This window comes from Lupinus angustifolius, chromosome LG11 (genome assembly GCF_001865875.1).
Source record: "Lupinus angustifolius cultivar Tanjil chromosome LG11, LupAngTanjil_v1.0, whole genome shotgun sequence".
Taxonomy (NCBI): Eukaryota; Viridiplantae; Streptophyta; class Magnoliopsida; order Fabales; family Fabaceae; genus Lupinus; species Lupinus angustifolius.
Genome location: NC_032019.1, coordinates 26,949,842 through 26,977,558, shown reverse-complemented (window position 1 = coordinate 26,977,558; position 27,717 = coordinate 26,949,842). Strand labels below are relative to the sequence as shown.

The 27,717-nt window shown below is 34.4% G+C and overlaps 2 protein-coding genes across 5 annotated transcripts; one reads left to right on the top strand and one right to left on the bottom strand.

Annotated features, from left to right (window-relative positions):
- LOC109359028 (urease accessory protein D) lies at window positions 10,478-22,300 on the top strand. Of its 4 annotated transcripts, XM_019603531.1 has the most exons (10): window positions 10,483-10,576; window positions 10,673-10,886; window positions 18,611-18,743; window positions 18,900-18,965; window positions 19,063-19,137; window positions 19,343-19,387; window positions 19,726-19,959; window positions 20,710-20,792; window positions 20,874-21,039; window positions 21,976-22,300. In XM_019603531.1, the coding sequence occupies exons 3-10, from the start codon at window positions 18,618-18,620 to the stop codon at window positions 22,087-22,089; spliced, it is 909 nt and encodes a 302-aa protein (XP_019459076.1). In that variant the 5' UTR covers window positions 10,483-10,576; window positions 10,673-10,886; window positions 18,611-18,617; the 3' UTR covers window positions 22,090-22,300. The 4 variants fall into 4 exon arrangements, with proteins under 4 accessions (XP_019459079.1, XP_019459076.1, XP_019459077.1 ...); XM_019603534.1 differs by lacking the exon at window positions 10,673-10,886 and having other exon boundaries at window positions 10,478-10,576; XM_019603532.1 differs by lacking the exon at window positions 10,673-10,886 and having other exon boundaries at window positions 10,489-10,576; window positions 18,590-18,743.
- On the bottom strand, window positions 13,455-14,108 carry LOC109359882. Its single transcript, XM_019604574.1, has one exon. The coding sequence runs from the start codon at window positions 14,106-14,108 to the stop codon at window positions 13,455-13,457; it is 654 nt and encodes a 217-aa protein (XP_019460119.1).

The following is a 27,717-nucleotide window of genomic DNA, read 5'->3' as shown; positions in this document are numbered from 1 at the left end:
GCACAAGGGGTTGTCCCCTTTTTGGAATTGAAAGGTAACATTTACCCTCCTCTAGTTAGGGAATACTATGCTAATTTTAGATACAAGGATGGGAAATACTGGTCTATGATATCTGGAAAACTATTTCAGCTGAGTGATGACATATTCATAAGTGTGGGTGGATTATCAAGTAATGGTTCTAGTTTAGGAGATTCTGACTAGGTTAACAACTCCTTTGATGCTGCTGAAGTGTATAAGTCGTGTTTGAGGAGATCTCAACTATATGTTCAAGGTGAATTGACAAAAGTTGGGTCATTATCCGTAGAGAATAGGTTCCTGCAATATTTGATTGCATACATATTTATTCAAAGGAACACAAATCATGCACAACCTACCGTGAATGATTTGAGGTTGATGTATGCGGTCAAGGAAAATGTGATGATTAATTGGCCAGAAGAGATCTTGAAGGTCATGTATAGTGTCTCTACATTGCAATCGAAGTTGCTTCCCTATAGTATTTTCATCTCGCGCATTATTGACTATCTGAAATTGATGGTTTCGATACTATTGGCGTGGAGTGTTTTGATAAAGATCACTTGATTGGTGAAAGTTTGATCCACAAGATGGGTATCTATAAGTATGGCAACACTTGGCAATACCAGGAGGAATTCAACACTGTGAACCTCGACCATCTGGTGAGGATGATCAAGCTAAAACACATGAGCTGAATGCTACAAATCAAGGGGAGTCTTCTGAAAATGCAACACGAGAACCAGCCTTTGGAGAAGCTCTCTTGGATGTTATGGAACAGTGACTTAACAACAGGATGGATCTACATTTTCAGTCTTTAAAGGATACATACCACACTGATTTGGAGAACTTTGAAGAGCGTCAGGTTGCCTACATAGATAATCATTATCAATCCTTGAGGAACTTCGTTCAGACAATTGCACATTCACAAAGCAAGAGGTTGTGTGCCGAGTTCAACAAGTTGAGCACCCTCTTCAAGGGTGGTGGTGGCACGATCATTCCTAATGATAAAAACCCTCCATCTCATCCCTAGTTAGGAGACCTTAGAACCATAGGATTCATTAGGTTTATCCTTCCTAGTTTATGGACTATGTTGATCCTTGCTTTCCTCTTGAGAACTTCATTTTCTATTTTGCTTTTGCATATGGATTGTAATAGCTATCTCCTTATCTTCTACTAAATTTGTGTTGGTATTATGCTTGATTGTACCTTGCTGTTTACAAATAGAAGTAATGTGTTAATATTTTCAATTTGTCTATTTCATGCTTAATGGTTAATTATGTCGTAAATAGTATGGATTTATGTTTAATGGATCTTGATCATGTTTGGTGTATGTACCCCTGTTGATTGATTACACCTGATGTTTACTGTTCAATTATATCACTGCTTAATCATTCAATGCTTAATTTGACTTCACATAGCCTTTCATGCCATTAAATCAGTTATGTAACTATTTACTGTCAATTCAATCGATTAAGTTCTGGTTTTAATCGATTAAATCATATAAAAATGAGCATTTGTGCAATTTTCTTATAGTTTTCCAGAGCTGAGTTTTGGTGCGAGAAGCTGTAATTGATAACCGCTACACCTATTCAACCCTCCCCCTTCTATGTGTGTCTAAACCACTGATACCTAACAAACTCTTTTCCTATCTACGTTAATCTTATCTAGTTTCTTTAACTCCTCATGCAATTCAACATAAGCATTATATAATTCATCATAAGGAGGGAAATCATCAAAAGAAGATGAAGTGTCAGAATATACCTCAATCATATCATCTTGACTAGCCAAGCTGCAAGCTTCTTGTGTTTTTACCATTAAGCGTAGTTTCACAAACTCCTCCTCGTCGGATGTACTTGATGTTGATTCCTCCTCGAGATCATCCCATACTATATAAGCCTTCTTTGATTTGAAGTCTCGAGGAGTATTCTTCTCATATTCAACCTTCATGAGGTAGGTCGGACATTTGAACCTCATATGTCCAGCTTTCCCACACTCGTGGCAAGTGAAGCGCTCCTTTGGGTTCTTGCCTTTCTTGGTTGATTATCGCGCTTCCTTCTTTTGAAACCTCTTGAATCCTCCTCTTTTCTGCAAGAATTTTCTGAATTTTCATACTAGGAGATTCAAAGTTTTATCATCCATATTGGAGTCAGAATCAACATCCTCTTTATGATCTTGATCTTGTGAAGTAGTAGCCTTGAGAGAGATGCTTTTCTTCTTCTAATTTGAATCATCGTGCATCGTCAAGCGCTCTAACTCCATCTCGTGCTCTTGGAGTTTGCCAAATAATGTCGCTAAAGGCATGAAATCTAAATCTTTCGACTCCATGATTGCATATACTTTCGGTTGTCATTTCCTGTCAAGACAATGCAAAACTTTATAAGTTAATTCACCTTTAGCAAAAGATTTATCAAAGGTAATTAAATCGTTAACTATATGAGTAAATCACTTCTACATTTCACTAATAGACTCGTTTGGTAATATGTGAAATAACTCATACTCATATGTTAGCACATTTAGTCTGGCACGCTTAACCTTGCTAGTGTCTTCATAGGTCACTTGTAAAGTGTCCCATATTTCTTTTGCATTTTGGCATTGCGACACCCTAAAGAACTCATCATATCATAGGTCCCATGTAATAATTTTTTTAGCTCAAAGGTTATTTTGAACCTTTCTATGTTCATCATTGGTCCAAAGACTTTTTGGCTTTTCTTTAGGTCCATTGTCCAATAAGTGGAGTGGAACGAAAGGAACATTGACCATGGATTCCCAAATATATGTGTCAATCACCTCCATAAAGATCTTCATGCGCACTTTCCACTAGGCGTACCCCTCTCCACTGAATATCGGAGGGCAGTTGATGCATGTGCCATCACCGCCAAAAGGGTTAGTGAAACCCATAGTATTATGCTCTATGATCAAATGAATACCCGGTCAAGCTTGAACTTTAGTACTAGCTTTAATACCACTTGTTGGGTACAAGTAGGTCAGAACACACCTAGAAGGGGGGTTGAATAGGTGTAGCAGTTACTTTTCTGCTTTTCCCATATATTATGCAGAACTAAAAACTGGAGCACTTAATCGATTAAGTTTGGTTTTAATCAATTAATCGGTGCTTGGACTAAATCGATCATGCTTGTGGATAATCGATTATCCTGAATCTTGCACTTCTTGATTTTATGGTTACTTGCACAGCAAGTTACCGATTACCAATTCTTTACACAACCAATTGATTACTGAAGTTACAGAATGATAGCTAAACAGATTCTAACAGGAAACTCAGATTAAATCAATTTACAAGAATGTAAAGGACAAAAGTAAAGGAGATAAGAGATAGAAAATTGTGCACAACAAATTTTTATCCTGGTTCGTTTGTGGTCCACTGCAAACTACATTCAGGCCTCCCCTTCTTATCTTGGGAGATTGTTTTCTACACTATTGTAATTGTATGTTTACACGCACACTTCCAATTACAAAACCAAAACACTAAGCTGCTTCTTCTATGTCACCTATGAGCTTAACAACCTAGGTTTGACCTATCTAACTTGCCTACTTGGATCTCTTGTCCTTTCGTGATTCGGCCCTAACCTCGATATCGCTCGAGCCAAGACCTCCTAGTCTTTGTGAAGATTATCAAGATCTCTCTTGAGGTGAAACTACTCACCAAGAGATTAACTTCCTTGTTCATTATTGTTTTTGATGAATTGTCTTAAGTACTTGGTACTCAGATTCAACAATTAAACTCAATCTAAACTCCAAGCATAAAACCCACAAGAACCTAATCTAAATGACATTTAATGCCTAAGGTTTACATAAAATGGATTTGCACACTTTTCAGAAAAATATTTTTCTCACTTCACTCTAAAATAAATCAAGAAAACTATGCAAGAATGTAATGCATTGTAACCTAGAGAAAATGCAATGATTTGAATTTCTAAGCCCTATTCAGAATGTTCTCACTCTCTAAGTTGTCTAAATGCACTTTCTCACTCTAATGCAATGTATGAAAATGTATGCTCAAACTAATTTTCTAGTTATGCAACTAATGCGATATGGGCTAGAATTACAACATTTATAGAAATCACACAGATGTTGTCATTAATCGATTATACAGTGACTTAATCAATTAACGAGCTGCTAAAAACTAATTTTTCGTTACATCTTAATCGATTAACCAAAAACTTAATCGATTAATGCATCATAGGTTTCAGATTGGTTAGCTACTGTAATCCTGATAATCGATTAACATTATACATAATCGATTATGCTATATAAACATTGTTTTTTTTTTATGAATGGTAAACTACCTATATGACATATGATCATGCAATACATATTTTTCAAATATGTTTACCTTTACTACACAAAACCATGTATGTAGATGCATGAGCTTACTTATCATATAATTGCTAAATGATATGTCTTAGTTTTAGTCTTGTTTATTTTTAGTTATTGTGAGACTCTCACCTAGGTTTACCTAACTTAAACTCATTCTAAGACAATCACCTTAAGACTTCTAGTAAAGTAAAACTACAAAGCCCTATGTCTATAAATATCACCCTTGAGTCTTCGACTTGTTGTTTGTCGTAACGTCTTCAAGCTTACTTGAATGTCCATTGTCTTCATCAAAACCAAGGTCAACTTCAAATATGCAAGTCTTGACTCTTTTCACTTTCAGGCTAGTGGACTAGATTGTAACTGCTCTGAACCTGGATGGTTCACCTTATGTTGGGCAGTTCAACTAGGCTCGCGCAACTAAATATAGGGTTCAGGCTGCTTCACTTGGGAACATGCCTAACTACCCAAGAGGAGAATGGTCTACTCCCTTTTGGGAGGAGATGTTTAAGGACTTAGAGAACTAATAGTCATGTTTCATGGTTTATTTTTTATATTTTCTTATGTAATTTGCTTCTGTAATTTCCCTTTTGTATTTCAATTATGATAAATGAAATAAGTATTCAGAAATTATGCAATCTTTTAAGTTTTGAATGCTAAGTTGCTTTATTGGTCTATCTTCTAGCATAACTGACCATGACTGAACATGAAAATGAGTAATGAATCTAAATGTGAAATGTTTGGACCATTGTGGTTATACGTACTGATTTACTCAAGTGCTTGTTGTGAATAGTGAATGTGTGTAATTGTATATGATGTTGTTTGATATTAAGAAGGCATGGGATTGAGAGTTGAATGATTGTGAGATATACACTGCTTTTTTGAACTTGTACTAGATTAACACTGTTGAATTTGTCTGAATCTAGATATTTAATAAGTGATTGTGATACATGAGTAGGATCAAGATAATTATTTCTTTAAACCCACTTGGTGAAGCACTAACCAAATTATATGATTATCCCTGGTTAAGCCCTTTGAGCCTTGAATGTTTATTGATTGAAACCTTATGTTAGAGTATTCTATCTAGCCTACTTCCAGTAGGATAAAAGAGCAAAGTGTTACAACTATGTTATATGCTAAGTTGGGGAGAGGAAAATATATATATGATAAAAAGTGAGAAATAAAGATTGTATTCCACCATTCATCCCATGGAAAATAAGAAAAGAAATACTCCACAAAAAGGAATGAAAAAATAAAAAGGGGTGAATGGTGTGAAAGTGAAAGAAGAGAAAAGGAGAATTACAAACAAAACAAAAGACATGTAGTACAAGTCATAAATTAGAATTAACTCTCTTATCATATTAGAACTTTTGTATCTGGAAAAACAATATTGCTTGTAGCCCAGCCACATTACGACTAAAAGAAAGACCTTAGTGATCCATGTTGAAACAATTATTGATAATTGTATGAGATTTATGCCAAATTTAATTCCATCTTATCTTTGTGTTTAAGTTGAGAGAAACATATATACATTTATACATGAGTTCACACAATGATGCCTTTCTTAGTTAATGAACAGTTTATTTGCATGCTGAAAACATATCACTATCACAACTTGTTTCTTGCTTGATCTAGTTTGAAAAAGCCTAAGTGTCTAGAAACTATCATTTGAATTTGTGCTTCAGTAGTGCTTTGGGATGAAAGTTGATATCACTTTGATAGGGTTGACTTATATAATGAACTCTGAAATTTTGTTGCATGATTTGAGCCTAAGCTTTTAGTTGCTTTTAGTTTGTTTGAGGACAAACAAAGTCTTAAGTTGGAGATAATTGTTAGGTGCCAAAATTACCTTAATTCATAAGGATAATTCAAAACCTTTTGACTCTAAATAGTTGTGAGATCCCTAACTCGAACTCCCCTATCACTCGTTCGTTCCCTTCGAATATAGGATGGGTGAAGCTACATATAGATGGTGTTTTTTCTTCCTCTGGGTGTAAAGCTGATTGTGGTGGTATTGTATGGGATCCCTATGGAAACTTTGTGTTTGCATACTCCAAGCATCTGAGCCATTGTTCGACCCTACATGCTGAATTATAGGGTATTTTAGTGGGATTGTGCATTCTGGTGCATAGGAGTTTCCAAAATGTGAGCATTGAATCAAACTCGGCTATTTGCATTAATCTACTTGGAAAGGGTTGTGATCTTCCTCATCCTTGTGCCCCTCTATTTTCTTAGATTAATTTGGAGATGGCTATGATTCAGTGAGTGACTTGGGGTCATGTGTTCCATAAGGCAAATAGTGTGGCTGGTGGGTTGGCCAAGCATGGTCTTAATTTGGATATGTAGTTTAGAATCTTTGATAACATTCTTAGTTTTTGTTCTCTAAACTTGCTTTTGGATAAAGTCTCCATTGTTTATTGCAGCGATATTTAACTTTGTTTTTCTTTCCCTCTGTCTTTTAAGCCATTGTAATTCATCAAAAATGTAATGGTAATTGAGATTTTGATGATAAATTATACTAATCTCACTTTCCAAGTTTCCATATGTATTCCAGGCTAACAAAGAACTAATTGGGCCAAGAATGAACCGAAATGGTATGAGCATATAAGAGCCACAAATAGAGAAAGGGTCTGATGCGAAAGAAAGTGCGCTCAATGCATAAAGAGAAATTCAATAAATATAAAAGAGATTCAGGAAATCATTTATGAATTACACAATTAGATATATAGACAATTAGAGATATAGAATTACATTATGAGATTTATTCTTAATCTATAATTTTATGTAGTTGGAAACATGATATAAAGGTTAGGATGTAGGAATAATGAAGTTCTAGTGTTTTCATGGAGGAGTCGACACTTCTCCATGAACTCCACATTCGGAATTCCATTTCTATCGAGTTACGTATGAAAGTGAAAGTGAAAAGTGTCAAGGATAATACTAGTGTGTCTTTGCCTATGTTTTGATGAAGACAATGTTCTATCAAAGCTTGAAGATGGTTCAACAATCAACATGCCTTATGGCTAAGTAGTCTGGGATGTGTGCCATAGTAAGTGAGTATAGGTTAGGTGAACCTAGGTTCTAGTCTCTTAAGCCATCTTAATTGTCATATCATATCCATGAGACATATCATCTGGTTAATTGTATGTTCATGCATCTATCATACATGTTATATGTGCATATTAAGCATAATATTATTAGTAGAGCATGTATATATATTTTGCATAACATATGAGAAATTTACCTTTTGAAACATATGCATAAATGTTCCAGTTAATCGATTAACGTGGTAACTTAATCGATTAATGCAACTGCTTTTCTATTAAATGTGTGTTTTCTGTTTGAACTGCATTATGTGTCATTTTGTTGCTTCGTTAATCGATTAACGAAGAGTCTTAATCGATTAACTAGTCTATTATTTGTTATAACTGAAATCTGGTTTAACTGTTTAAATTGTTTTGCAACGAATGTAACCGTCTATTCTCTATGTTATAAATAAGAGACAACATTCAGAGAGCCATAACATTGTATTCTATTGTATAGGACAGTTTAGAGAGCATTTTGCATACTTGTTTTACTGTATTTTTGTAAGAGAGATTGCATTCGTGAGAAGAGAGAAATTATGTTGTTTTGATTGTTATCATATGCTTACTGTTTTTGCATAATTCTGTATCCATTCTTATCTTGCTCACATGCTCATGCATTAGATATTGTTAGAGAGAAATTATCTGTATACTGTATTTGATTAACTCTTCATTTGATTCTTGATGGCTTAAGTGGGTAGTAAGAGGGTTAATCCTTGAGTCTTTTTCATGTTATATTCCAAGCATTATTGTGTTTAGTATACCTTGTTGTTTAATGTGTTTTTTTGTGTATTCTGGATTTGTCTCTTGATGTGAGATCACCATAGAGATTGAGGTTCTTCACCAAGGATAGGAGGTCTTGATTTGAGGACAAGAATCTTGATTGGGGCTGTTTTGTGAGAAAGGTTTTCTCAGGCAAAGGGTAGAGTCAAACCAAGGATTTAAAGGTCCTGGATTTCAAGAAAGGAGCGTCCTATGTGCTTGTAATTGAATTGGTGTTTGTATCCATATTTCAATATTGTAAAGAAAGAAAATCTCCCTTCACCACAAGGGGAGGCTGGATGTAGTTTGCAGTGGACCACAAACGAACCAGGATAAAAATCCTTTGTGCACTGTTCTTTCTCTCTTTATCTTCTTTAAGTTTCTTGTTGTTATAAATTGAATCTTTAATTGAAATTCTGGATATTTGTTTAATGTTATATGCTTAATAATTGTGCGTAAAAATATATGTATTATATCTGTTCAATTCTATTTTAATAACTGTGCAAATTGTCTGTCTAATCATTCTGTTCTGTGCAATAGTTAATCGATTAAACCTTGCCGTTAATCGATTAATTGGCTGTTTCCAGCAATTGGGTTTTGGTTTAAGAAGTGGTGATTGATAACCACTACACCTATTCAACCCCCCTTCTAGGTGTTCCTAGGCCACTAATACCTAACAGAAAGTACTTAATTAATTTGGTTCTTAGTTGTGATTGGTTCTTTATATTCATTGATGTACTTTGGTTTTGATTTATGAATAAAATACTTTGATTTTCATGAATTATTCTTGCTGAACTTTTAATGCTTACTATGTGCTTGACAAAATACTTAGTTCGTTTAGGAAAAGAACTTTGTGATGAAATTCTAATTCGATAGACCAAAGCATGTAACTCATCCTTTGTGCATAAAACTAGACATAGTTGTATGTTTAATTGTCACAACGATTGCCTATGCTCATATATTTGGTAGATATAGATTCATATTTGTATTGAAAACTCTCAAACTTGATGGTATGTGTTACTAGACATAGAGACATGCTAGATGATTCATAGTTTGTAATTTTATAATTTATTTTCTAGACATATAGCTAATTTGTAAAGTGTTAGCATAGCCCAAGACATTGACGGTTAACACTATTGAGGGTATGCATTAATCTTAACTCATATATATAGTTACTAGAAATAGAAGTGTGTGTGAGTCATAATATTTGATATTGTGTATAAGGTTTTTTACTTTATTTCATGAGTTGTTAAGTAGACTAAAATATTAGTTCTTAGTGTAATTGATGTCTCATATTGTGTAAAATCATATTTATTTTCTTTGCTTAATTATTGTTTGATTTACTGATATAAATAGTGAGTCAATCTCACATCTAAATTCCAATATCTTTAGTATCAAAACTTTTCAACCAAACCAACAACTTGAAAACCATTTTGAAAAAAAAACCAAGCTTAGTAAATAATTTGATTTTGAAAGCCCAAGTTAGCAAGTTCTTGTGGATACTATAATCTCTTACCCTTTTTACTTGTTTGTGTCACTGTATGTAATGTTTCTACACATAATCATCGAGTTTAATAAAGACCTATTAAACTTAAGATACTCTCCTATTTAATTATATTATATTAATAATATTTATATTATATTATTTTGATGTAATTGATATTATTATTTATAAATTTTAAATGTAAAAAATTTATGCAAACCTTATACTATAACAAACCTTTAAGTATGCTAAACTGTCATATTAGAATTTTATACCTAAGCTCTAATCTTTTTTTAGAACGTGAGACCCAAGACTCTCATGCTATACGCTCGACCTGTGTAAGACAAAACCTGATCTAATGTGTCATGTGTTCCACCCTTAAACATAAGAAACATAAATGGAAAGAAGTTGAACAAACCATTTTTTATCTCTACATTGTTTTGTCATTTGTTTAAAACATTAAATTAACTCGATTGATCCAACTAATGGAGTCGTTAGCTAATGCTTAAATTGACCGAATCGAATTGAATCATTTCCATTTTAACATAAGGTCAATCAAATAAGTGACTTAGATCGATCTACTTAACGATTGAAGCAATCATGTTAACCAATCTGAGTCGATTTTTATAATTGTGATTTAAAATAAAATATATGCATTCAAAATAAATTTTTTATATATTTATTAGTGATCAAAAAAAAAAAAAAAAAAACTAACACAAATTAATCTTTACTCAAAATAGGTTACTTTTCTTACACAAACCGAAATTTTGAAAAATGTGCATATTTGTGCTCATAAAGAAGAAAAAAAGAGGAGAATTTACGACTCTATCTTACGTTTCTGTAATCTTCTTCTCTAACGTGGTTCGTGTCATGTTCCACGTTACTCACTCTGCTCTTCGTTCAGGTTGTTCCTTCTTTTTGTTAATTGCAGTTTTTCCCGATCTACCCCCTCCCATTTTCTTAGTTATTAACACTTTCTTTGCTTCACTTTTGAAAACAGAAAAAATGAAATCATGCATTGCTATTGCTGCTAGCTACTGGGATTGACTTTTTGTGACAAGTGATTTTCTTTCCATCTATTTGGCTGTATGAGAAGCATTTTTGTGAAAGACAAACCCATTTGGCTTTGCAATACCAAAAAGATTCTGGATAGAAGAGACAGTCACACACCCCGAAGTAAATTAGTTCTTTAGCTATAGGGATAACCAAAAAAGGTATGTTTTATTTTGCTTGGTTTGTTTTTCTGATTTTGATTTATCTGCATTTATTTATTATAAACTCAAGCTACATATTAGAATGATACAGTCTGAAATGTATGTCTAATTTGTTTGGTTCTTTGTTCCACAATCACACTTGCAACAACTGTCTTTTCTGTCATATTATAGTGAATGATTATAGTGCATCCATTCACTATAATCAATAGTTACTATAATTTTCCATATTTTATTTCATTCTTATATCAATTATTTACTTTATAATTCTGATTTAATCCCTAAGAGCATGAAATGACATTTGACTAAAGAAATGATGTTGGTCATTAACCCATAGATGATAGATCTTCTTAAAGATGATTATGTTTCTGCATGTGAAGATGATAAAACAAATAATATGGTTAACCTTTCAAGAGCCACAAGTTGATAAAACAAATGATGTTGTTTCCTTTGGAAGGAAGAGTATTTAATCGTAATTAAGATGCTTATCATTTTTTTTACTCTTTATATGCAAAGATAAGTGGTTTTTCCATTATACATAATCGCATTTGCAAAAGTAGTAAGATTTATAGGAAATAGAATCTACTAAATATTTATAGAAGAGGATTTGTTTGTGTTGGTAATTTTAAAGAGTAGAAAGTTATTGAATAGAAAAGAGAGGAAATGAAAAAGTTTAAGATGTAATTAAAGTGCAAAAATGTTGGTTGTTAAAATAAAAGTTGGTTTTGAGAAGCAATGAATGATTATATGTTTTAGTGACTTTGGTAATCATGATTTATTGGATGATAAAAAAATCAGCCTTTTCTTGCTTGATGTGAAATTCCCAATGACAATCAAAATAACATGGTGTTGTTGTGTAAAGTTGGTTGCCCAATAAGTCTAGACAAGAGTGCTTGAGTTAGCGAAAGTAATGGATACAAGATATCTGTCATCTTTAGAAAGATATCAGGAATGTAATTCATTCTAAAAGTGGTATTGGTAAAGTGAATGTTGCAAGATTATTAAATTATGCAAGAAAGATGTAGAGGATGTCTTCTGATTTGATTTCAAATAGATGGAATAGTAAATTGGAGCATATTATATTTGAGTATTTGGTGATTCAGTTCATGCATGTAGAAATTTTGGACATGTGATTGTGCTTGGTATCAACATCGAATAATTAAATCGTTATAATATGCTTTTTGGACTATGGGTTGTGGTTGATAATCAAGGAAATCTTATTTTCTTTGGTTGTGTTCTATTGTGAGACGAGATGACTTCGTTCTTCACATAAGTTTTATAAAGGAGGTTTGGATAGTCATTAAATGGGTAAAACCAAAAATAATTTGATAGAAGAAGTTTTCTCATATGAACACGGCTAAAGAAAATTAAATTTCCATGATTATCAACTGTCCCAAATTCCAAGAGTCATATCACAACGGTTAATTTGATGTGGTATCAAAGACAATCACATCTCCAAAAGCTTCTTATGCTTAATTGGATTCTCAAATAATATGCTCCATTTTATTACTTGCTTCTATTGTGAAATCATATTGTAAGACATATCTCTGTTTTTCGGACTTTTGCATAAGTTGAGAACCTTTGAAGAATCATTCTCTTTACTAATACCACTTTGAGATTGAATAAAATTCTTGATATCGTTTTTGTGATATAGCAGACAGTCTGTATCTATTCTTTTCTCTAACTTAACTTTTATTATGAGACTTAGTGGACAACTAACTGTTGACAATAACATATGATATTGATCACTGAACCTCTTAATCATCCAACAACTCATTTTATAAGAATTATTAAAACTTGTAATCATCCACTGTTCCTGGAAGCTAACTGTTATTTTAGCAATCTAATGCTGTTCCTTTATCTTTCTAATTTGATAGCTGATGTGTAGCTTTTAGACTCTGTTATTTTAAGCATGGTGTGTAGCTTTACTGTATATTAAAGCCACATTTTAACCAAAGGCACAAGAATATGTTAAGAAAAGGAATCCTACTTTAGCTAGCAGAGAGTGTTAAACTATACAATCAGCAGAATAGGCATTGCGCAGCCAAATGGGTTGGCCATTCACTAGAATTATTCCAGGTAACCTACAGCTGCTTTTACATGAAATTTATTTACAGGCTGCAGCAAATGTGTACAAATTAGGAATAAGAATATTTGAATGAGTAAGAAAAGAGGAAAAATAGATAAACAATGCCAAAAAGCAAATAGCAAATGAAAAGGAGAGAGAAAACCTTTGAAACCATTGCCAATGTTGGGATCGATGGCGGTAGGCAGTTGTTAAACTGGCACAAATTAAGAAGAAAAAGATAGGAATTGAAAGAATACCTCGAGGATCAGGAAACCCTAGATCCCTGTTTTATTGAATATAGCAGAAATTGTTACAATGGAGAAGAAGATTGATTCTAGAAGGAATTACAATTGCTGATTTTCCTGAAATCAGTTACCCTAATCAACAATTTCCCAAAAAAGTGAGTTTAACTACTCCCTAGTTTTCTATTTATAGATTTCTTAACTAACTTCTTTTAAGAAGTTAGTTATTTTTTCCTTAACTAACTTCTTTTAGGAAGTTAGTTATTTTCGGTTATGCCTTGTTGCCCCCCCAAAGTGCCACCTTGTCCTCAAGGGGAAAGTGTGGAAGGCTTCTCGGAGTTGAGCAGCCAGCTCCCAAGAATTGTCACAATTTGGGAGTTTGTCCCACTGTACCAAAACCTCCAGTTGCCCATCAATTCCTTCTCTGCACTGCAATAAGGCACTTGGACTCACTTGTAATTCATACTCTTCAGAGAGCATAGGTAGCAGTGGTTGAGCTTGTTGAACGGGCTTTAAAGATTTTTTTAACAAGGATACATGGAACACTGGATGGATCCTGGCATGATTAGGGGGTTCCAATCTATAAGCCACTGAACCAATCTTCTCTAAAATTTGATAAGGGTCATTGAACTTGGCTGCTAACTTAGCTACAGGTCTCTTAGCCAATGACTTCAATTTGTAAGGTTTAAGCTTCAAAAACACCCATTCACCTACCTCAAATTCCACCTTCCTTCTATGCTTATCAGCTTGAGCCCTCATTATGTCTTGAGCTTTCAACAAATTCTGCTCTAATTCTTGCAACACCACATCTCTATCTTGAAGTAATTGGTTTACTGCCTCTACCTTAGAAGTGAAAGTACATCCTTTAATCAAGGTGGGAGGATCTCTCCCATATAGTGCCTTAAATGGAGTCATGCCAGCTGACCCATTATAGGTAGTATTAAACCAAAACTCTGCCCGGGGAAACTATTCTACCCACTGCTTGGGTTTAGGCCCTACAAAACACCTTAGATAGGTTTCTAAGCTTCTATTCACCACCTCAGTTTTCCCATCAGTCTGAGGGTGGTAAGCAGTGCTATACTTCAACTTAGTTCCTACTAATTTGAACAATTCTTGCCAGAATTGACTGAGGAAGATTTGGTCTCTGTCAAAAATGATGGTTGCTGGAAAACCATGTAACCTAACTACCTCTTTTACAAACATAGCTGCCACATCTCTAGCATTGAAAGGGTGGCCCAAGGGATGGAAATGAGCATATTTCGTGAGTCTATCCACTACAACAAATATGGTATCCTTTCCTTTAGCTTTAGGTAAGCCAGATATGAAATCCATGAAAATATCTTGCCACACTTGAGTAGGAATTGGCAAAGGTTGCAACAAGCCACTAGGGGCTAAGGTGGAGCATTTCTGTCTTTGGCAAACATCACAAGCTTCCACATAATGTTTCATATAGCTCCTCATACCCTCCCAATAGAAGAAACTAGAGACCCTCTTGAATGTTCTAAAAAAAACAGAGTGTCCCCCAGCCACACTATCATGACATTCAACTAGGATTAAGGGAAGTTTATTGGAATTCCTGGGTAGTACTAGCCTCCCTTTATATAACAACCTTCCTGCCTGAAACTGGAATCCAGAATGTGAATTAGGCTCACAAACTAGATCCTGTATCACCTTTTGCCATTTAGGTTCTTGTTGCAGTTCCTGAAACCAATCCTCTACAGCCCTAGGTTGATGATAGACACAACAGCATACATAGCTTTCCTGGAAAGGGCATCTGCAACTGTATTCTCCCTTCCAGGCTTCAATTGAATTTCAAAATCTAATCCAATAAGCTTGACTGCCCGCTTAAACTGCTCTTCACTAAAAAGTCTCTGTTCTGTGAGAAATTTTAGGCTTCTCTGATTTGTTCTAAGAATAAAATGCCTCCCCAGCAAATAGTGCTTCCATTTCTGGATTGCTTGTACAACTGCCATGAGCTCTCTCTCATAGACTGACTTCATTTGTGCTCTAATTGATAAACCTTTGTTCCAAAAAGTCAAAGGTCTACCCTCCTGCATCAACACTGCCCCCAAGCCTTTACTAGAAGCATCTGTTTCAATCACGAAGGTCTTAGAGAAATCAGGGACTGCCAAGAGGGGTAAGTTGATCATAGCAGTTTTCAACCCCTGGAAAGCTATGGATGCCTTCTCTCCCCATACAAAATTATCCTTTTTCAATAAGTCAGTCAAGGGTTTGGCTATCTTACCATACCCTTGTACAAACCTTCTATAATACCCCGTGAGACTTAGGAACCCTCTTAAACTTTTCAAGTCCTTAGGAATTGGCCAAGTCTTCATAGTAGCAATCTTGGCTTGATCTGCTGCCACTCCTGACCCAGATATGATATGCCCTAAATATTCCAAACTAGGCCTAGCAAAGCAACAATTCTTTTTATTAATTTTCAAGGAATTTGAACTCAATACCTCCAACACCTGTCTCAAATGTTTCTGATGGGCAGCCTCTCCCTTGCTATAGATCAAGATGTCATCAAAAAATACCAATGCAAATTGTCTTGGCCTTAAGACTTCATTCATCAAAGCCTGAAATGTAGAGGGGGCATTTGTTAAGCCAAAGGACATCACAACAAATTCATAATGCCCCTCATGGGTCCTAAAGGCAGTCTTCTCAATATCATTCCCCTTCATCCTTATTTGGTGATACCCTGACTTTAAGTCCAGTTTCGTAAACACATTAGCCCCTCCAATCTCATCTAGCAGTTCTTCTATTATAGGGATGGGAAATTTGTTAGGAATGGTGATTCTGTTCAAGGCCCTGTTGTCCACACAAAACCTCCAACCTCCATCCTTCTTATTGACCAATATAATTGGACTAGAATAGGGACTAATACTATGCCTTATCATCCCTGATTCCAACATTTCTCCCACTAACCTCTCTATTTCTGTTTTCTGATAATGAGGGTAATTATAGGGCCTCAAGTTTGGAATTGTAGCCCCTTCTATCAAATGTATTGCATGATCACACCTCCTAGTAGGTGGTAGCTCCTTAGGATCCACAAACAGCTCTTCAAACTCCGCCAGTAAATTGAGAATAGGTCCTGAAAGAGTAGTGTGTGGTATTTCTTCTCTTTGAACAAATTCGCATTGTATTAGCAAGCCTTCTCCCTCTTCCTTCAGAATTTGCATCAGTGCTCCAAATGGAAGCTCTGTTCGAGCCAAGGCTGGATTCCCAGAAATCTTGATCCATTCATTCCCCCTCTTCACAGTGAGTTCTAGCCTTCCAAAATCAGCTTTGACTTCCCCTAGCTGAGCCAACCAATCCAATCCCAACACCATGTCCACCCCCTTGAGGTTAAAGAGATAGAAATCTTGTACCTCATTAAGTTGTTGTAGCTGGAACTTCAACTGCTCACACTTCCCCTTGCATTTCACCCTATGGCCATCACCTACTTCCACCCAATAAGAAGGGCTATCCACTACCTTTAGTTGCAACTTCTTCACCATTTCTGCAGCAATGAAATTGTGAGAAGCTCCACAATCTATTAAGATGATCACTGACCTATCATCCACCCATCCTTCCATCTTCCAGGATCTAGTAGTTGTACAACCTGTCATGGAACACAATGATAAACGCAGAGATTTAAAGGTTTGCAACTGCTCCTCCCCTTCTTCATTGTCCTCCTCCTCCTCCTCTACTTCTACTAGTATCATTCGAAGTTGCTTATTTCTACATTTGTGTTCCCTATTGTAGGGTTCATCACAACGAAAGCACAATCCTTTTTCCCTTTTCTCCCTTATTTTTGCGTTAGTCAAGTGTTTGAATACTCCTGAGTTGTTCTTCACACTCTCCTCAGAATGACTTGGCCCAAGACTTCTCATTGAATTGCTGCCAGTAGAATTATCCCACCTCCTATCAATATTGGGCCTGGACTCCACAGTGACAGTCTTTGTATAAGAGTTGCTTCTGGACCCTCCAGATCCTCTTGGAATGTAGGCAGGATGGATTTTTTCTGTTATCAAAATATTCTTCTGTTCAATTAATAAGACTTTTTGTATCATATCTGATAAAGATTGCAACTTGTATAGCTTCACCTCTGCTTGTAATTCTTCCTTCAAACCATTCAGGAAAATGCCCCTAACACACTCCTGGACTATGGACCTCAAAGCTCCTACATATTTTTCGAAATCCTCTACATACTCCTCGACGGTTCCTGTCTACTGAAGAGCCAATAATTGCTCGAAAGGGTTCTGAACCATGGAAGGTTGGAACCTACGCACCACCGCTATCTTGAATCCGTCCCAAGTAGGGCTCGGATTACACTTCTCCCACCAATGGAACCAACTCAAAGCCTTACCCTCCAATGCCATGACTGTAGCTTGCATCTTCTCTTCCTCCGTTACTTCCTTAAGAATGAAATAACGTTCTAAACGATGTGTCCAGCCAAACGCGTCTTCTCCGGCGAAAATTGGAATTTTTAACCTACGCCAGTTCTCCCTGCGCAATGTTTCTTCGCTTCGTTCCCCCCAACTTCCTCTTCCTTCTTGCGGTGAACTATTGCGATTACGATTTTGACCTAATTGCGACATTAACTCTGCGATTTGTTCTCCATGTTTTTTGGCTAATGCCTCAGCATACTCCAAACGTGTTCTCATCTCTTCTCGTTCCTGTTCCCAGTCTTCGTTGCTTCTCGCCATACTTCTTGTCTTCATACGCAGCACAGAGGATACGTGGTTTTCAGGCACCAAAATTGGTGCTCTGATACCAGTGTTAAACTGGCACAGATTAAGAAGAAAAAGATAGGAATTGAAAGAATACCTCGAGGATCAGGAAACCCTAGATCCCTGTTTTATTGACTATAGCAGAAATTGTTACAATGGAGAAGAAGATTGATTCTAGAAGGAATTACAATTGCTGATTTTCCTGAAATCAGTTACCCTAACCAACAATTTCCCAAAAAAGTGAGTTTAATTACTCCCTAGTTTTCTATATTAGATTTCTTAACTAACTTCTTTTAGGAAGTTAGTTATTTTTGGTTATGCCTTGCTGGCGCCTCACGTACACCTTAGTGATTGGAGGTTTCTTCCTCATCTTAATTCTATCAGCAGTGGTGAAGAGAGTCATAGCAGAAATGTGTGAGAGAGAGTGGGAGTGAAGGGGTGGGTGTCAATGGGGAGGACATTGGAAAATATGATTATGTTTTAATTTTAGTAGTAAATGAAATATACCAAGCTATCTCTTAAAGTAGAGTTACTGTGGTAAAAGGAATGTTGGGTTTTTTGTCCAAAACTTCGGTTTTAAGATGCTAACATGCTTCTTTTAAAAATTAGGTGAGAGTATTTTAGCATCCCCTATATGTGTATGTATGTAAATGTACATGTAAATTTATTTATCTAACACGGGGCATGGTCATCTCTTTACAGTAGAAGAATGAGAAATAGTAAAGATGACAAAGAAGTTGAAACAGGTTCTGTGGTGGTTGAAAAAGTGGGAGGTAGATCATCAGTAACAAGCTGCTTATCAAGATATCCCCTGAAGTTCATCATACCCAGAAAGGTCTTTAATCTTCAAAATTTTCATTTCAATTTCATGCTTCTTCATCAAGTTTGTGTATTTGTGTTATAGCCTTATGGACTCTTGAGTGAGTGAATATTGATACAAAAATCTTTGTGCTTGATATGCCAAAAACTGTTTCTTTCGTATATTATCTAGGTGGGTTCTTCCAGAACTGATGTTGTATGGGTATATTCTCTCACTTATGGAGGTGGAATTGTATCTGTAAGTTCCTTCTCTTTTGGGGTGTACCCCCTATGCCTTCATTTTATTTTACTATTTGCATTTGAATTTGTCCTTTTGCTTGTCTTATGTGGTCTAGGGTGATCACATTTTATGCAAGTTTTCTGTGGAAGATGAGTGTACTATGGTGTTAACCACCCAAGCTTCAACTAAGGTCAACTAAATCCTTTTCTCCTTGTTGAATAGTTTTCATTTTTTTACCCCCTTCTAGTGTATTTGTTTTTGAATTGTGCTAGTTTATGGTTCAGGTGCTTCTGAATATGATATATTATCTCTTAGATTAGTTGCTTTGGGCCAGCATAAATTTCTGGTCTTTAAGTGGCCAACTCATAGATTATTGATTAATTGTCCTTGTTTAGGTCTACAAATCCGAGGGATCTAAGGTGTCTCAACAAATATTGGAGGTAACAGAACTTTATATTCCTTTGATGTTCTTGCATTTGTCTTGTCATTATTAATGTAAGGAGTTGTCACTTTACACTGCAGTAAAAGGATTAGCATGTTTTTTTTTTACTTTTAGTTAAATGATGGTGATCAAGATTTATACTAGTTGCATGACTAATAATTTTGGTGGAAATCCAAGGAACTGAAGTTTTGATTATTTTTAAGGCATAAAACTCTTCTACTTTTCAATAGAATTTCCTTGACGGCTTTTCTCTGGTGGTTTAGATTTGAGTATTGGTTGTTTGTTTTACTGATTTAAAGTGAAAATGACAGCAGTTTAATTCATCCCATGTCATAGGCAAGAGTTGGAAGCAATGCACTTTTAGCCATAATACCGGATCCAGTTACCTGTTTTTCTACTGCAAGATACTATCAGAAGCAAATCTTGAGTGTATCTTCCGACTCAAATTTGGTCATTGTTGATTGGATTACAAGTGGGCGCTATGAAAGTGGAGAAAAATGGGATTTTGATCTATATAGAAGCACCAATAATATATTCTTACAAGATGGACAACCTTTGTTTCTGGATACGGTAATGGTTTTATTCTTGAGCTTGTAAGATGAATACTTTCATAAACTTATCTTGAAATCCTAACTTCTTTAATTGTTATAGTTTCCTCTTTCTCTCTAATGTATTTTATTCTTTCATCAAAAACTTCTTGGATATTGCTTGGTATATTCTTCCTTATCTTCCGGAGGAATTATACCACTTAAATGGCTAGCCTAATCTTTTGTGCTTGGAACTATAACTACTAGGATCTAGGCTAAGAATTGAAAATAGTATAAAATAGTTATTTTCCAATTCAATGGTTCAGAATTGGAATTCCAATTCTAATGTACACACCAAACAAGATAATTGAAATTCGGAGGTCCAGTTCCAATTCTCGGGTCAGTTTCAACTTCTAAACTTAATTCCTTGTGTCAATTGGCACCTAATTTTAGCTCCTAACATGACCTTATCATTATTGAAGAGAAAAACGCATAGTCACATTTTGCAGGAATGTCGGATCCTGTGAGGTAAATATCCACCCCCTATGCAGGATGTTGTGCCTATCTCTTTCTTGAAATGACATTATCATGTTAGCAGCTAAAATTAGAGGATCCAAATCTTGCATCATATGTTGCTTTTGATATCTCTCCACCTGTTGCATACAATACAAAAAAGAAGCATGCCAGTTCTGGTAATTTGAATTTATAATCTAGTTCGAAGATATTTTGGGAAAGGCAATTTAAACCATCCTTTACTTTCCGATTGTTATCCAATGGCTTCTTCTTTAAACAGATACTATTAGACAAAGAAAAGATGGGGTCTATTCAGGAACACATGCAGGACTACCAAGTAATTGCAATGATTGTACTCCTAGGGTGAGTGAATTGTTTTGTCTTACTATTGGATTAATGTGTTCCGTATTATGAATTTGTGTGCTATGTGCTTTATTATTTTAGGCCAAAGATGCAGTGTGTCCAGAATCGAGTGCAAGATCATGTGAAAAAACTTATGTCTGAGCAATTACAGCTTCCTCCTGCTGCTTTGAGACACCAAAAAGACAAGTCTGATCATTCCGTGTCAAAGCCAAGCTTCGTGGCTTCTTGCAGTGTCTTTGGTCCCAAGGTAAATTATAAAATATTTCCTTTAGCTAGAATATAATAACTAAATACTAGTATGATTTCATTGTTTGAAGAGTGCTTTGACTTGACTTCATTTGTATCTGATTTCTATGGTCCTGGTTTTTGCTTCAACTTATAACTGTTAATGCAATCCTATTGTTCATTAGAGATAAAAAATATTGTAAAATGGAATGAAATAGGGGAAACATTCCATGCTTTATGCTGTTAGAATTAGGATATGATGGTTATTAATATTAGTGTTGCTATCCTAGTTAATATGATTACTCAACATTCAAATTAACTAGGCATATATACTTTGAGTTTGCAATGTCTTGTGTGTATATTTTATCATGTATTAATTATCTTTTTCTAGCATTTATGTACACAACAGACTCATTTTTATGAGTCTCAGTGATGTTGCTTTATATCCTGATCAAAATATTACATGAAAAGCATATGGATATGGAATACCCTACCGTGCCAAATTTAAAACAATTTAGCATTGTTTTTTTTGAGGCAGCTGGTTTTAGAATTCAGTAACTTGTGAAATATATAATATAAGCACATTGTTTTTAACATTTGCAAATAGGGTGCATGTTTTTAAATTTCAAACATTAATAAGGTTAGGAAAGGATAAATTATAAAATTTTGTAAAATATTTGGTGGTTAAAGAAAATTGTCGAATAGCTATTGGACAAAACAGTCTCTCCGCTTGTGGGATAAGGCTATGTACATCTAGCCTCCCCATAATCCACTAGGTGAGAGTGGGAGCCTCATGCCCTGGGCCGCCCTGCTATTGGAAAAAAAAAAAGAAACACTAAGTTGATAAACAGCAAGGTGGTAGCAATATAGCATATTGGAAAATGCTATCTTTGCTTTATGACTATGTAATATGATTTAGTCATAAATGTTGCTAGCTTCAACTTCATTTTGTGTGCAGAAAATTGGTCTTGTAGTTCGAGTGGCTGCTATGACTACAGAGTCAGTTTATATGTTTCTACAACATCAATTAGCTCCATTGGAGGTGATGCTTGGGGTGCCACCTTACAGATAAAGTTATGCACTTTCTGAAACAATCATTTCGGTTAATCACATTTCGCAACATACATGTGTAATAGTTTAAATTTGTTCTGTTCTTGGTACATTTTGAGTTAGTTTTCCACTTATAATATGGTGCTAGATTTCCTTTAACTGAAGCCATATTGGGTCAATCATTTTTGTTGTGCTTGGAAATTTAAGGCAACTTCATGCAGGATTTGCATATAGTGCATAACCATTTATGGTGGTTAATGCCTACCCCAAATTAAGAAAAAATATCTTAAAGGAGTGGAATTTTAATATGATATCTTGAGGCTTTCTTTTTCTAGAAGGACCAAACTTCTTTTGCTTAGTGTCATAATAACCTGTTGCTGAGAGATTTGCAACTCCTAATCATTCTTTCTTTGTATTTAGGGTTATGATTATGATAGTATCATTAGCATAGATAGTTTCAAAATCCTTGCTCAATATTTATTCTGCAGCTATTTTGAGTAAACATGCACATTGCATTTTGTTGAGTACAAATTTTAAATTATATATAAAACAAACCGAGATAAAGTTAAAAATTGGATGAATTTAAATAAATGAATCGAAGTAGTAATATTTTTTATTTATTTTTAGTATATATTCACATCAAATTTGTTGATACATATGTTTGTTAACCTTTATGATTTAACACGTAATCTACAGGTAGAACTAATGGTCCACTATTTATATCAAGTCAACACCCTTAAACAATACACTTTTTAAAAACAATTCTGAGGTATGTTTGGCATGACCTTTTATGGCTTAAAAGCTCATTAGTAAGAAATTAAACAACAGAGCGTTGAAAATAAAAGTTAAAGTCGTTTGGTAGTTTATGTTTTTTTCTGATTGAAAACCTCTTTATGAGCTAAAAGCTATTTGACTGTTTTATGTTTTTTTCTCTAACTTTAAATTTTCTATGTTAATTTTTATAAAAAGTATTAAAATTAAAAAGAAAATCTGAATGGAAAGTTAATATCATAAATAGTACTAAAGCAGTTACAAAAATATTTATCAAGAAAATATAAATCAGTAATAATTTTCAACTATTTCTATTTTCCATCAATCTTATTGCTATTAATTCCCATGTTGATTAGCTTATGATGCTTGAATCTAAGTATGTAGCTTCACTATCATTCATAAGTTTATTAATTCATGTAAAATGTTCACTTTAGTCATCAAATCTTGAAGGTTAAATAGATTCTGAGTTTGTCTCTTGATATACAACTTACATTTTTGCATCAAGAATGTTCCTTATTGCTGGAGTTGGAATCTTCATCTAGTAATATCATTAGAGTTTAAAACCTTAACTCTAACTATTGCAGATAAATGGTGATAATGAACTAAACCTTAACTATAACTTTTTTATTTTTCATGGTTGTTGCAACATATAACTATTTCTTGATCCTGATTACAAGTGTGATAAGAAGAAAAAAAAGAGAAGAAGTTTAGGGTGGAAGAAGAGGGATATGCAGCAACAACAAAGGTAAACAAAATGAAATTGATATTTTCAAGTTAGAAAGTGAAAGAGAACTATGAAGAAAGAAGTTTGTTGGCAATAAGAATCAAACATGGTCTAACCACATTAAGCTCTGGCTGCTCTGCATAAGCTCCAAAATTGGGCTTCTGAGCTAGAAGCTCCATGTAGTTTAAACTGCCCAAAAAATTTTAAGCCACTTTTCTTTAATATAGCTTTTTGGTCTTTTGTGTTTGACCCATCTTCTACTTCTAAAGATAAGAGAAATCAAATAAAAGCTTGGCCAAACACATAATTAATAAAATGTATTAGATGTTGAATCTTACGAGGAGGAGGGATCCACTTACTCCAAAAGTAAGTTTAAAAAATTTATTCTCCATCACAGCCATCAATTCTAGGGAAATTCAATAGTATGAATTCGTGAGTAGATCTAAACCATTAGATTTCCCTATAATTGATGGTTAGGATGATGAGTAAGTTTAAAAAACTTACTCTTGGAGTAAGTGGATCTCATTCATTATTTATATGAAAACCATAAATATCATTTAATTTCATGCCTAAATTGTAAAATAAAATTATGCACACAAATCATTACATTTTATTATATATTTTAATTTGTATGCTTATATTTTTTTAATCCCTCCTCAATTTTGTAATGAAAACCAAACCTTTCCTTATCAAATATCGTATGATCTCAATTGTACATTTGTTCTTACAAGGAATGTGTATCTTTTGTCGGGTCGGAGAGATGATATGACAATAGTGATTCTAAGGTGTCCCGAGAGGAAGCTGACCTTGGGCTATCTGAGATAGGCTTAATCAAGTTGAGAACTAGCCTTGACCACCTTAAGTAGGTAGCTGAATAAAGGCTCTATTGCTCAAGTCAATATATTTATAAAGGACATAAGGTAGCTATGTACTAGTATCCTCTATTTATATTGGTTTGGATTAGCTTACTTTATCCGGAAAGAAGGTCCAATGATGTCATGCTCATGTCCTATCAATTAGCCAGTCTAGAAAACCCACATATATGTCTATGATGGCTCCTAGATGCCCTATAAAGGAGTGATTGCCATAAGTTACCTTGCAAATCAGATTATGGACCTTGTTGGTCATAATAGGCCGATTTAGATCATCAACTAGTCTTCAGCAAGTCTTCGACATATGATTTTTGGTCTTCTTGTGTTGACTACCTCGTTGGCCTATTGGGACATTCATTGCCAATAAAATATGCATTTGGAATGAGATGGAAAAGTTGTCTATGGTATGGCTATAATTGGTCATGTCATTAGACTTACTAGTTCATGGCTTTGTTCTCCAGTTGACTGAGCCTTTTGACCATTGTGTTTGGCCAGTCAATCAATCTATTAGGTCGCTCGTCTACAATGGAAGTTTCTCGATGAAGAGAAATATACATTTGAGTATATTAAATTTATATCATTTGTCTTCTTCAGACGATAGGTTGTGCATTCAATTCTTATTATTTCTCATCTTACCTTGTGTGTTACCTAGATAAAAGGGAACATCTTGAACGTCTTTGCTCTTCGAAGGAATATATCCTAATTCCTATTTTAATGGTGGCCTTATCATGTCCTTCCTAGTTTGAGAGAATATTTCTTTTCCCTTCACCTTCTTCAAATAATAAGTTATGTGTTCCATTCATGTTATTGCTCATGTCTTACCCGATATAGTACCAGAAAAGAATGGATTCCTCATTGGACGTCTTTATCTTTTGGAGGAATATGTTGTTCAAAATTGTAAGTAGAATAAAATTCAAATGTATAATATGTATTTAAACCACATCCAAGAGAATGATGTGGACAATATATGACTTATTCCTAACATGCAATATTGAGTTCACTTAGCTTTGTGGTTTGTCACTTTTAAGGTTATCATTATGAAACTTATTTACCGAAACTAGTCATCCTTTTGACCTTGTATGTATGGACATTTGGGGACTAATTGGTGTTCCTTCTATTCATGATCCCAAATACTTCTTTGTTAATGATCTTAGAAGGAATGATTGCTTTTTTATTATATTATCTAAGTTTGATGCTAGAGATATTGTTCAGAATTTTGTACAACTTGCTTTTGTCCAATTCAATCAGAAAATCAAAATCATAATATCAAATAATGGCAAGAAATTATTTATACTAAAGTTTTATCCTGATCCAGGTGTCATCCATCATATTTCATGTGTTGAGACTTCACAACAAAATTTTATTATTGGAAGAAAGCATATACACATTTTGAATCTCACCTACCCAAGTCATTTTGGAGTTATGCTTCTAGGCGTGTTGTTCACTTTATCAACATATTTCCTAGACCAATATTAGATTTCAAATCACTTTTGGAAAAGTTGCTTGGAGTAGTTCTCTCTTGACTTAACTGAGTTTTTGAAAGTTTATGCTATGCATATACTCTTTTGTAGCACATAGCCAAGTTAGACCTAAGAGCTAGGAAGTACATTTTTCTTGATATAAATCAGGTACCAAGAGATATATCCTTTTTGATTTAGCATTGAGAGAAATCTTTGTTTATGAAAATTAATGTTTTATGAACATATTTTTTCCTATTTTACACCTCTACCACTCAACCTTGTTTATGGTTCCTCCATTAGTTATTTCTCCTTTCTTTAATATGATATTCATATTCCTCCCACATCTATATATGTTATACCAGAATTCTATTCTCCTCTCAATAGTTCTTCATCTCATATATCACAATCTAAATCTTTTTTGAACCCTTATTCATTACCTCAATCTATTCATTTAAGATGATCTCAAAGATTACAGTTATCTCTAATCTATCTCAATGATCCTATCATTATTTGTCCATTACCTATCTCCACCATACTCTTTCTATAACACTCATATTGAACCATGTTAGGTATCAGTGGACAGAACACACCTAGAAGGGGGTTAAATAGGTGTAGCGGAGCACAAGTTCCGCTTTTTGGGTTTTTGCACACTTGCTGAAAAATGCCCAGTTAATCGATTAAGCACTGTTCATAATCGATTAAACATAGTAAAAGCAGAATGCATAAAATCTTGTTTAAAAACTCTCTTATACGACACGTTACGAGAAATTAGGCAATGATATAACATATATTTTTACACATAATTTAACTAGTTATAGCACAAAACCAGTATACAAATTATCATGTTATATCATGCAATATTACAACTTGAAATGTAAAAGAGAAAGGGATAGAAAATATTGCGCAAGGATTTTATACTGGTTCGTTTTGCGGTCCACTGCAAAACTACATATAGGCTTCCCCTTCTGATCTTGGGAGATTTTCTTCTTCACTATAGAACACAATGTATAATTACATACACGCTTCCAATTACAAGACTCGAACGCTCCTTTCTTGGAACCCAAAGAACTTCGTCACCCTTGGTTTAACCTTTCCTAAAATCGCCTCCCAAGAAAACCTTTCTTACCGTGATTCGGCCCCAACCAAGGTATCGCTCATTATCCCAAAACCTCCAAATCTTTGTAAAGAACACCTTACCTAACTGCAGCTAGGATTTTCCTAATCCTTGAATTACAATGCTTTGAGTTATGAATAAGTACTTAATACTCGAATTTTACAATATACTCGGATTTTACAATAAAGATCAAAGACTAAAACCTAAGCAAGAACTCATAAGACTTCCTAGTCTATATGAATGTACATGCATGAGGTTTCTGAAATTATGCAATCATTAAAAACTATCTCTTTTCTTTCAAAGAAAAACAAGAATGGTGCAAGGAGGATTTTCAGAGAACATGCAATATGAATATGAAACTTAAAGTCTTAGAATGATCTAATCTTTCTCCTAATGCAACATGCAATATTTTCTCCTAAATATGATCGTGAGTAACTCGAAAATATGCAGGGAAAATGATGTAAAAATGTATGGATTCTTATGCCACATATGTTGAGATTTCAGTTTAAATAGAAAACTGTCTAAAGTCTCAGTTAATCGATTAAGTACCCATTTAGTCGATTAACGAGTTGTTGAAAATAACTGTTTTCAATTTTTCAATTTTATGTTGAAACTGTGATTTGTTAATCGATTAACACTATTCATAATCGATTAAATAGTGTTTGTTAATGGATTAACAGAATTCGAAACAGTGTAAAATCAGCTTGTT